General features: G+C 39.7%; 1 protein-coding gene across 6 annotated transcripts in view; it reads left to right on the top strand.

The window, feature by feature from the left end:
- The window catches only part of Mga (MAX dimerization protein MGA), a 58,948-nt gene that overhangs the window by 39,656 nt on the left and 6,825 nt on the right, over positions 1–12,467 (top strand). For all 6 annotated transcript variants that reach the window (XM_090318573.1, XM_090318572.1, XM_090318571.1 and 3 more), the window contains 6 exons: positions 2,691–2,818; positions 3,580–3,631; positions 7,250–7,456; positions 8,415–8,526; positions 9,031–9,264; positions 11,528–11,701. In XM_090318573.1, coding sequence (XP_090174699.1) covers positions 2,691–2,818; positions 3,580–3,631; positions 7,250–7,456; positions 8,415–8,526; positions 9,031–9,264; positions 11,528–11,701 — 907 coding nt within the window. The remainder of the gene's footprint in view (positions 1–2,690; positions 2,819–3,579; positions 3,632–7,249; positions 7,457–8,414; positions 8,527–9,030; positions 9,265–11,527; positions 11,702–12,467) is intronic.

The following is a 12,467-nucleotide window of genomic DNA, read 5'->3' as shown; positions in this document are numbered from 1 at the left end:
ATACGGTGGGAAGGACTAGATAGTAAGTTGACTTTGCAGGGTAGATGACTTAACTAGTGCTTTAGAAAGAGCTACAAACAATATAAAAGTGAATGAATGTGACAGCATTCCAATAAAACTTTATGAGAACAGGTTGCAGGGTCTGGTATAAAACAAGGAGACAATAGCCAGTGGCCTTGGGGTACCCACAACTCACACTGTGCCACTCTCTTAGTGAGTAGGTGACATAGTCCTCTATTTGAGTTGTATTTTAGAATCTCCTCCTGAGTTGTTTTTTTTTCTTGTGTTAACTTGCATTCCTTTGTTAATACTTAATGCTGATAAAATACAAAAAGTTTATTAGTGTAAAATTCAAAATGTTTATTTTAATATTCTATAGTTATTATAAATATGGAACTAGTGCTGGTGATTATATGCAATTTGTCTTACATTTTCTCTGTAGCCTAATCATTTTTAGGGACACGTATCCAAGATCTTACTGTGCTTTTTGTAGTCTCCCATGGTCAGTTCAATTAAACATCAGAACAAAAACAGTCTAACTTTACAACCAGTAAAAATTATTTCTATCAGTGACTAAGTAGATCTTTAGAGTACAAGAAAGTGTTGTAAGAATGTAGTGTTACAAAATCTAACAGAAAAGCCACACTGACTTTTAAAGGGACAACATCTTAAATGATCTCTAAAATACCTTTTTTTTTCTCCTCAGTGTGTGTGTGTCTGTTGTGGGGCCTGGGTGGTGTCCCTGAGCTCTTCAACTCAAGTCTAGCATTCTACCACTTTGAGCCACAGCGCCACTTCCTGATCTCTAAAATTCTATATCATAGTTAAAGGACATGTCCTATACCTAAATTATCTTTATCCTCATTACCAGCATTATATTAGAATACCATAAGAAAAGTTGTGCCTCTTTAAGATTTCCATTATGAAGGTTATCATTGGATGTTATTTATAAATAACAAGACAGCATAGTAGTATGTTGTAGTGGTAAGCCCAGCATTTGGGTGGCTGTGGCAGGAGAATCTCAAGTTCCAGGCGAGTCTGGTTTATGTAGTGAGATGTAAGAAAAGAACAAACCAGGGCTAGATCTGTGGGTCAAATATTAAAGCACACCTACCTAGCAAATGCAAAGCTCTGAAGACCTAATACTGTCAAGAAATGAAAATAAAATTGCCCCAAACAATAAGCAACAGAATCCATATCATAGGTCATCAGTCTTCAGTCAGTATTATAAAGCATTATATATATAAATATATATATAATGCTTTATAATATGCATTTATATATGCATTTAATATGTGTTACAGCATATAATGATTACTAACTTCAGATATTATTTGAATTCTTTAGTTCCTAGAGTTAATGTGTATTGTTTGAATTATGCTTAAATTGAAGGGGGCACATGACTAATAGTTTACATTTAATGTCTTAACAGTCTTACAGAGCCAGGGATTTGAGGGTAATTTGTTCAGTTCTAAAATTAGAATTGTAATAAGATGACTGGGATACTTAATTTTGAGTTAATTTTTCTAGTGTAGTGTAAGTATAGGTAACAGGTAGCATATTCCTTAGTTTCTGGCCTAAACTTTTTTTTTTTTCTTGCCAGTCCTGGGTTCGTCCTTGGGCTTTCTCAAGGCTAGAGCTCTACCACTTGAGCCTTAGCACCACTTCTGGCTATTTTCCATGTATGTGGTACCAAGGAATCAAACCTGGGTCTTCGTGCATGCTAGGCAAGCACTCTACCACTAGGCCAAACTTCCTGCCCCACCCCCTTTTTTAAGTACAGAAATATGATAATTTTGGATTTTTGGATTTTCTTTGGAATCTAAAATTCCACAAAAGCTCATTGTGTGGAGTTTAGAGGCTTAGAAGACTGGAATATCTATCTCTATCTCTATCTATATATATTATTTGCTTTGGTTTGTTGATATGTGTAGAGTTATGGGCATTTATTAAGTTAGTCATGTAGTCCCAGTAGGTTTTTTTGCTTCCTTTTCCTCACTCATCTCTTCCTTCTTGAGATCAAACCCAGGCAATCCTGTAATCTCATGAATGTTTAAGGGCTATCTTTGCATTATGCCACTTAGCTATACTTCTAGCCCCCAAACAAAAATTTTCCTTTTTTTTAATCTTTCTCCATCAGTTATTTTGTTTTATTCTTATTTGATCTTAGGATTTATGAAACTTCAGTGTATCCGTACCTGAATTTTGTCCTCTTGAAATTACAAAGCTCTGTGAAGGGTTGTGAAGCTTTATAGGGAATCTGTTCACTCTGATTATTGATATATCTGTGACTGCTAGTTCTGGGTGATTTATGCTAGTCTGTGTTTTCTGACTAAGATCCTTTTTTTTTTTTTTTGCCAGTCCTGGGCTTAAGCTCAGGGCCTGAGCACTGTCCTTGGACTTTCTCAAGGCTAGAGCTCTACCACTTGAGCCTCAGCACCACTTCTGGCTTTTTCTAAGTATGTGGTACCAAGGAATCGAACCCAGGTCTTCATGCATGCTAGGCAAGCACTCTACCACTAGGCCAAACTCCCAGCCCCTAAGATCCTTTTTATGATTAACAAAATTTGAGTTATTAGTAATTGAGGTATAAGAGCAATGTTGGCACTAGTTAGTTTTATAAGGGAAGCATGCAATTGAAAAGTCTGGATGTACATGCTTACCCACACATTATTTATAATGTATTTCAGAATAACTGTATGGAATACATTGAGGATGATGAGCAGGTGGATGTTGAGACCATAGAAGAGCTCACAGTGGAAATTGATGTTGCGAACAAGAAGACCACAGCAGTTCACACACAGTCGTTCAAACAGCCGTAAGTCTTCCTTATCTTTGAGATTGTTATTCCTATTGTTTGTAACGTAAGCAAAGCCAACTTCTGGGTAACTGGTTGGGTTTTTTTTTTTTTTAATTCTCTTTTCTCTGATTAGTATAGGTGAAAAAGAAGAGCTGAAATTAGAAAATAACTTATTTGTCTTGGTTATTGTTAGCATATTGTAGACTGGTATTAAAATAATAGTTTTGCTAGTTTGAAGAAATCTTGAACTCCAGGTGTTTTAAGCATGAGTAACAATCATTCCCTTTTAAAATGTTAGGTAAAACAATAAAATACCAGAATAACTGACAAAGAAGGCTTACTCAACAGGTTTTTGCCAATCCTGGGGCTTGAACTCAGGGCCTGAGTGTTGTCTTTGGGTGTTCTCAAGCTAAAACTCTACCACTTGAGCCACAGCACCACTTCCAGCTTCTGTCTATGTATATTCAACCAAGGTATCAAACCCAGGTCTTTGTGTAAGCTAGGCAAGCACTCGACCACTAGGCCATGCTCCTGGCCTGTATATACAGTTTTGTATGTCTTAAGTAGTTTTGATTGAAAAAAGTAATTTGCAATTTTTATGACTAGAATACTTAGAAATATAAAATATGCTGTTGATTAAATAATGTGTACATCTATTGTACCTTGGGGGGAAAAACTGGTTGTAAAATTTAAATGATTTGAGATGATTTAAGATGGCTATACAGTAGGTATTAGATTATTGGATTTCAGTAAGACATTGAAAAATACTGTCTTTATAGGTGCCGTACTCCTATCTCTACAGAGGAAAAGGCTGCTGAAAAGAGCAGAAAGGTATTTAGAATATGTTTTATGATAATTAATAAAACCTAATGTTTGTCTTAGAATTGAAGCAGTCAGCTTATTTATGAAGTTTCCTCCTAGGGCTTTTTTCTTTTTTTTTAAAACCAGTTAGTTAATGTATCTGTTTCTCGTGAGATGAGGTAATTTAGAAAAGTTAAAATGGACATGGAGTTTATGACAATTGTTCAAAATGAATCATTGTAATGATTTAGTATAAAACATGACAGCATTCTTCCTTATGTAGGCTCATGGTTCTCTCTCTCTCTCTTTCATTCATGGGGCTTGAACTCTGGGCCTGTGCACTGTCTTCAAGCTCTTCAGCTCAAGGCTACCGTAACCCTACTCCTTGAGCCACAGCTCCACTTCCACTTTTTTAGTGGTTAAGTGGAGATAAGAGTCTCATGGGTAAAGCCCTGGCCTCCTTTGAGCTGGCTTTGAACCGCGATCCTCAGATCTCAGCCTCCTAAGTAGCTAGAAATTACAGGCATGAGCCACAGCACCCGGCATAAGCTCTGTAACGATGGCTTGCAGTTCTAGAACCCATGAAATTTTAAACTTTAATTTTTTCAGGTCTTCAGTGGATAATATCCTGGTAGCATAATTAAAGCAAGATGTTACCTTTACCCTCAAAATAGAATTGGAAGAGAGTTGTATAGTTTAAGCTATTTTCTGTATTATCCTGTCTTAAATACTCCTAGCTACTCAGGAGGCTGAGATCTGAGTCGGATCAAGGTTCAAAGCCAGCCAGTCACAAAAGAACCTGAGACTCTAGTTAACCTGTAGAAAAATGGGAAATGGAGCTTGGCTCTAGGGTAGGGAGATAGCCTTGAGTTGAAGAGCTCAAGGACAGCGCCCAGGCAGAGTTAAAGCCCTATGACCCCCCAAAAATATATATTTGGGAAAGGGCTGGGAGGTTAGCCTATGGGTAGAGTGTTAGAGTGCTTGCTTAGAACGCATGAAGACCCGGGTTCAATTCCTCAGTACTACATACATAGAAAAAAGTCAGAAATGGTGTTGTGGCTCACATGGTAGAGCTCTAGCCTTGTGAAAGTCTAAGAATGGTGCTCAGGCTCTGGATTGAAGGCCCAGGACTGGCAAAAAAAGAAAAGAAATAGTTGGGAGATGTAGTTGCTTGGTTGTAGTCATTCTGCATATATCATATATTTTTGCTTACTCTAAAGATTTAGATAAGAATATAAGATTTAGGAACTGGGTGCAGTGGCTCACACCTATAATGCTTAACTACTCAGTTAGCTGAGATCTGAGAATCATGGTTCAAAGCCAGCCTGGGCACAAATGAACCTGAGACTCTTATCTCCACTTGACCACTAGAAAAGCAGAAGTGGAAGTGGAGCTGTGGCTCAAGGGGTAGGGTGGTATCCTTGAGTTGAGGTGCTCAGTGACAATGCCCAGGCCTAGGGGTAGGATGATAGCCTGGAGCTGAAGAGCTCAGAGGCAGTGCCCAGGCCCAGACCAATACAACCCCTCAAAAAAAAAAAAAAAAAAAAAGGATTTAGGGGCTAGAGGCTCAGTTGGTTGAGTTCTAGCCAATGAGCAGTCAAGGACCTGAGAAAAGGAATTGATTTAGATTTTTTTTTCTTTAATGGCTATATGCTTGCGCATCTATGGCTCTTGTCTGTAACCCTAGCTACTCAGGAGGCTGAGATATGAGAATCATAGTTCAAAGTAAGCCTGGGCAGGAAAGTTCATGAGACTCTTATCTCCAATTAATCCCCAAAAAGCCAGAAGTAGAGCTGTAGCTGAGGTGGTAGAGAACCAGACTCAAGCTTTGAAAAAGCTCAAGGACGCACACAGGCCCTGAGCTTAATCCCTAGAACCCGAGCCAAAAAAGGGGGGGGCGGGCTTTATATGTAAGTGGGTTTTGGACATTATCAGGATTACATTAAAGGCAATACCCAGAGCTGGTAGCTCATGCTTGTAACCCCCGCTACACAGGAGGTGGAGATTGGCAGTATCATGATCAAAGCCAGCTCTGGCTTACCCAATAAATAGCTAGGTGTGGTGAGACGCCACTGTCATTCCAGCTAAAATCACCAGAAGGGTAGATCCTCATTTTACAAAGTGGAAAGGCAAGTACTCCGCTTGTTTATCCATGAACCAAGAAATTCAGATGGTTTATAGTCAGATTGCTCAGGGATTCACAGAACGAATGTTTGTCATACAACTATTAGATGATGTGACAAAGGGTAGAAGTAGTGTGAACTAAATTTTCTCTGCAGAGCAAGACATCAATAAATAGCATTGACTGGAAAAAATAAGCTTATTATTTGACAGTCTACTAAAAGAATAGAGATGTCATTATTTCTGAGGATCCATGCAAGGCATATTGGTATTTTACTATAAATTCATTAGTTTTTAAGCCCCATATGTATTACTTGTAGATTGAAGCTTTGTACTTGCTTGGCTTTAAATAGTAATTCTCAGATCTCAGACTCCCAAGTAGCTAGAATTACAGACATGAGCCATGAGCACGTGGCTTCTTTGGTTATTTTTTGAGGTAGTCTTTTTGTCACTCCGTCTGAGCAGTGACCATCTTTGTGCTTTTCTGAGCTGGGAATGACTGGTGTGTTTGTTTGGAATGCTGTGGTGATTGGGAAGGGAGACATGAGCAAGCTGGAGGCTCATCGTAGAGGCTTGAGTAGTACGTGTGACATGAATAAAAAGGTACAGGCAGGTATGGTGTTACATAGTTGGTTTTTCTATGATTTTGTTTTGTGTGTATGCCAGGCTTGAACTCAGAGCCTGTGCACTGTCCTTGGCCTTTCCTCAAGGCTAGCACTCTTGACACTTGAGCCATAGCACCACTTCCAGCCCTTTGTATGTGGTACCAAGGAGTCAAACCCAGGGCTTGCTTGATGCATTCTAGGCAGGCACTCTACCACTAGGCCATACTCCAGTTTGTTTTGCTCATTTTTAGCAGTTAGGAATGATTGGAGAGAAAGGTATTTAAAAGAAGTGACAGTTCTTTACCATATATGAAAGTGAAAGATCTTCAGCTTTATTTATTTATTTTTTGATCATGGGGCTTGAACTTGGCCTGGGTTGTGTCCCTGCTCTTCAGGTCAAGGCTACTGCCCTACCCTTGAGCCAAGCCCCACTAAATTGGAGATAAGAATCTCGTGCTTTTGTGCCTGAGCTGGCTTTGAACCTTGATCCTCAGATCTCAGCCTCCAAAGTAGTAGGATTACAGGCGTGAGCCACTGCGCCTGACAATATTTTGATATTAATTTTTTAATGTCATTTGTTTCACAAAAATTATATCTAGAGTTTGTATAAATTAACTTTTTCCAGATGCCCTGGAAAAAGGGTTCCCCTGAGTTCCATCCAGATTCTTTCTCCTTTGAAAACCCCTGAAATTTAAGCTAGGAAGTGATATGATTATTGTAATGTGATATACTAGAATGAACTGTTGGCAGTATTGAAATTAGATTTGGATGAAAGACTGATAGCCAGACAAGCTGTTGAGAGGCTGTTAAACAGTTTGGACAGAAAGTGATGGGTATCTTGAGATAGAAAAGTGCGGTTTGAGATGGAGAAAATGGAGCAGCACTTGTGAAGGTTGTTGAAGAAGCAGTCTTATTTGAACAGGTTCCACCTATACATCCAAAACTGAAACAAGATTACTGGAGTGACAAGCCACATAAAGAAACAGAAGCTTTTGCCTACTATCGTCGGACACACACTGCCAATGAACGGCGGCGGCGTGGTGAAATGAGGGATCTCTTTGAAAAGTTGAAGATCACATTGGGATTACTTCATACTTCCAAGGTTTCAAAAAGCCTCATTCTTACTCGGGTAAGTATTCAGTGTAAATAGTAAGAGAATTTTAGGATATGAGATGCAAGGAAGCCATTGTTATTTGAGGTAGATTGAAATAGAGCTCCTTGTATTTAAAGAGGAGTTCAGTATAAACTAGTTAATGATAGCTAGTGAATTAACCCCTAAAGGTTAAATCATGTTAAGTTAGAATAGCTTTTAGTTGAAAGTTTAAGTTCTTAACTGGCAGAACTATTTTTCCTTCACATAAAGTTAGAAACTGGTTATCTTTTTTTTTTTTTTGTGGGTCATGGGGCCTGGGAGCTGTCGCTGAGCTCACCTTCAAGGCTACCACCCTGAGCCATAGTCCCACTTCCTGTTTTCTGATAATTATGTTCTTGCTGGTTGTGGGTTGCTCACACCTGTAATCCTAGCTAGCCTAGTAGGCTGAAATCTGAGGATCTGGTTCGAAGCCAGCCTGGGCACTAAAGACCAAGAGACTCTTATCTCTAATTAGCCACTAGAAAACCAGAAATGGCACTGTGGATCCAGGGACAGGGCGGTAGTCTTGGGCTCAGGGATAATGCCCTGGCCCAGAGTTTAAGCCCTATGACTAAAAGAAATAGTTTCCCATTCTTTAGTGTCTGGGCTGGCTTTGAATCACAATCCTCTTTCCCCTCTCTCCCCTCTCCCCTCTCTCTCCCCCCCCCCTCTCTCTTCTTTCTCTCCCCTCTTTCTCTCCCCTCTCCTCTCTCTCTCTCTCTCTCCTCTCTGCTAGTCCTTGGGCTTTCTCGAGCCACAGCAGGACTTCCAGCATTTTATGTGGTTCTAAGGAATCCAACCCAGGGCTTTGGTATGCTAGGCAAACACTCTACCACTAGCCAAACTTCTGGCCCCCAGCCCCTAATATTTTCTAAAGTTGAAATGTTAAAGAAATGGTATAGTTCCTTATTTTAAGCAAAGATTAACTTAATATAATATTACTATTCTATTCTAGGCTTTCAGTGAAATTCAGGGACTAACAGATCAAGCAGATAAACTGATAGGACAGAAAAATCTCCTGAGTCGGAAACGAAATATTTTGATTCGGAAGGTATCATCTCTTTCAGGTAAGATATATGAATGTCTTCTGGTAAAATAACTTCAGCAAAGAGAAATCCTCACTAGGTCTTTCAGACTCAACTTAGTTTAAGGCTTGGCTTCTCAGGTTTTGTTTTTTTGTTTTGTTTTTTTGTTGGTTTGTTTGTTTTGGCTGTCCTGGTGCTTGAACTCAGGGCCTGAGCACTGTCCTTGGGCTTTCTCAAGGCTAGCATTCTACCACTTGAGCCACAGGACCACTTCAGCCTTTTCTGTGTATGTGGTACCCAGGAATCAAATCTGGGGTTTTGTGCATGCTTAGGCAAGTTAATAGGCCTCTTGGCCCCTTGGCTTCTCAGGTTTACAGAAGACTTTTTTTTTTTACTTACTGGGACATACTGTCTCGATTGTGATCACTCTTGCCTTCCATAGTTTTAGGGAATATAGTTAAATCAACTGGATTTCAGTTGATTGTGTTTCAAATTATCTTGTGGGTTCATGCACAGAGTGATAATTTATTTCCTATCAACCTGTAGGTAAGACAGAAGAAGTGGTCCTGAAGAAGCTAGAGTATATTTATGCGAAACAACAAGCAATAGAGGCACAAAAAAGAAAAAAGAAGATGGGATCAGATGAGTTTGATGTGTCTCCCATAACTAGCAAACAGCAGGAAGGATCTTCTACATCATCTGTAGATGTCGGACAGATGTTTATAAACAACAGGAGAGGAAAACCTTTGATTCTTTCCAGAAAAAGAGACCAGGCCACAGGTAGGAGGGACATTCTTTGCTTTCCTTAATGTATACGAACATTGGTTATGTGGCTTGAATGACTTCCCTTAGCCATAATTTTTTTAAATTTTCTTATTTGTATTTTAATATACTATGATGGCAATACACTGAGATGAAAAAGCGGGACAAATTGTGAAAGAGATAAAAAGGTTATTAAGGCTTACAGTTTAGAAAAAAGAAATAATAGTACAAATATCTTGGCCATAATTTTAATTACATGAATTAAACATGAGTTGAGCAAACAGTAGAACATGGATTCTAATAAATTTCAGTTTCTGACTTTACACACTCAAATCCTGAGAAATTGACACTCATGTTAACATCTAAATTTTACTTCTGATTGTAGTCTCTACATTTAGGCATTTTTACTTTTTTTGTTATTTAGTTATTTGCCTTGGGCTTTCTTCAAGGATAGTGCTCTACCACTTGAGCCACAGCACCACTTCTAGCTTTTCTATATATGTCATACTGAGGAATCAAACCTGGGTCTTCGTGAATGCTAGGCAAGCATCCTACCACTAGGCCAAACTCCCAGCCCCATTTAGCCATAGTAATTTTTAATTGTATGTGATTTTCACCAACTAACTCTTGATTTTTCTGTAGTTTTAATAATGATAAGTTGAGACAATCTGGGTCAAGCTGAGACAGATAAGTTGGAATTAAAAATTTTTGAAGTGAGGGGCTGGGAGTTTGGCCTAGTGGTAAGAGTGCTTGCCTAGCATGCACGAAGACCCGGGTTCGATTCCTCAGCACCCCACATACATAGAAAAAGCCAGAAGTGATGCTGTGGCTCAATTGGTTGAGCGCTAGCCTTGAGAAAGCTGGAGGACAGTGCTCGGGCCCTGAGCTCAAGCCCCATATGTGCCTATAATCAATCCAACAATTTGAGAGGCTGAGGTAGGAGAATCACTCAAGTCTATGAATTTGGCCTTGGCAGCATAGTGAAACTGTCTTTAAAGAAAAGGAAAATTTTGCCAGGCATGGTAGCTCACACCTGTAATCCTACCTACTCAGGAGGCAGAGGTCTGAGAATCATGATTCAAAGCCGGCTTGGGCACTAAATACCAAGAGACTCTTTATCTCCAATTAACCAACAGGAAGTGGTAGTGTGGCTGAAGGATAGGCTGGTTGTCTTGAGCTGAAGATCTCAGGCCCAGGCCCAGAGTTTAAGCCCCATGGACCAAAAAAAAAAAAAAAGAATAAGAAGAAAAAGAAAGGGGAAATTTTAAATTTTGTTAAATCAGGCTCTGTTTCTGTCTTTTTTTATTAGATCTAGGAAGGAACAAATATATTGGTTTTAAGTTTCTGTCTTGAGTTTGGAAGTGAACTATAATTGATTTTATGTTACTTGCTTATATCCTTGGAGAAAGTATATCTTTTTTGGCGGGGACAATCCTGGGTCCTGAACTCAGGGCCTGTGCACTGTCCTTGGATGCTTTTGGTTCAAGGCTAGTACTTTGCCACTTGAGCCACAGTACTACTTCCAGCTTTTTCTTTGTATGTGGTATCAAGGAAGCAAACCCAAGGTTTCATGCATGCTAGGGGAGCACTCTACCACTTAGCCTATGCTCACACCCAGCCTTTTATTTTGCAGGGGTAGGGAGCAATCTTGGGTCTTGAACTCAGTGCCTGGGCATGTCCCTGAGCTGTGTTGTTCAAGGATTTGCTACTTGAGCTACAGCGCCACTAATGGGTTTTTTGATACTTAACTGCAGATCAAACCCTTATGAACTTCTTGTATGGCTAGCTTTGAATCATGATCCTCTGATCTCTGCCTCTTGAGTAGCTAGAATTAGGATTATGGGAGAGAACCACTGGTGCCTGACTTGGTGTTAGTTTTTAGAAAAGAATTGAATGACCAGTTATCTCATTTTACAGATGGGGAAACTGAGGTTTGAAACTCAAATGCTTTGGTAGAGGTGTGAAGGACAGGAGCTTGGATATGGAATTTTATATGCCTTCATCTTGACTCACTATCAGAAGCATTTCACTGAGATAGTGTTCCACAGCTGTATTCCTCAACAAATAGCTTTTGTTCCTTAGTAATATCACTGTACAGGTAATGAATCCTTAGTGAAGAGTTGTTGCAAAAAGTAAATTCTAAATTTATTTTCTCTAACTCAATTTGAAATTTACTTCTTGCTTTTCCAGTCAAGTTTTTGGGGGTATAGTCTATGTCTTAGTATAGTAGCAGTTAGTTGAAAGTCTTTTATCCATAATTGATCTCTAATTTTCTTTGCAGAAAATGCCTCACCCTCTAATAATCCACATTCTTCTGCTAACCTAGTGATGACTCCACAAGGCCAATTACTCACCTTAAAAGGACCTCTGTTCCCAGGACCAGTGGTAACTATTTCTCCTCTTTTAGAAGCTGATTTGAAATCTGAAGTTGTCGGCAGTACTGTGGCTCAATCAGGTATGTGGTGTAGTCTACTATGGATAGTAAAACACGTCTTCCCTGGCATCTTAGAGGAAGCCTTGTAATGATAAAGAGCTTTCTTCTTTTTTTCCTTTTCTTTTCCTCCCCCCTCTCCCCCCTCTCTCCCCTCCTCCTTCTTTCTTCCTGGGTGCTGTCCCTGAGGGCCCCCCCCTCTCCCCCTCCTCCCCCTTTCTCTTTCTTTCTGGGTATTGTCCCTGAGTTTCTTTTATCTTTCCTCAAGTACTGGGACTTGAACTCAGGGCCTTGGGCACTATCTCTGAACTTCTTTTTGCTCAAGGCTAGCACTCTACCACTTGAACCACAGCACCACATCTGGCTTTTTCTGTAGTATTGAATAATTGAACACAGGGCTTTCATTCGTGGTAGGTAAGCACTCTACCACTAAGCCACATTCCCAGCCCTCCCTGAGTTTCTTTTGCTCAAGGTTTGTGCTCTACTATTAGTTATTTTGAGACTCCCGTAGAGATTCTTGCTTGGGCTGGCTTCAAACTACTCCTCAGATATCAGCTTCCTGAGTAACTAGGATTGCAGGCATGAGCTACCAGTGCACAGTTGAGAGCTATTATTTTGGCATTTGCCTTGCTAAGAGATGGATCTTCCATCTAGCTTGATCTATTGTATTTTGTCAGGAATTAGAAACTGTGGGATGAACTCTGGTGAAATTTGTAGGTTTTTGGTTTGATTGTTTGTTTGCTGGTTTGGAGTCTTGAATTCTAGTCCTGTATACTGTCCCTGTTCCTGA

The sequence above is a fragment of the Megascapheus bottae genome, chromosome 25, assembly GCF_031878675.1.
Source record: "Megascapheus bottae isolate mThoBot1 chromosome 25, mThoBot2.hap1, whole genome shotgun sequence".
In the NCBI taxonomy this organism is placed as follows: Eukaryota; Metazoa; Chordata; class Mammalia; order Rodentia; family Geomyidae; genus Megascapheus; species Megascapheus bottae.
The sequence above is the reverse complement of the archived record's forward strand: the minus strand, read 5'-3'. Positions and strand labels throughout refer to the sequence as shown.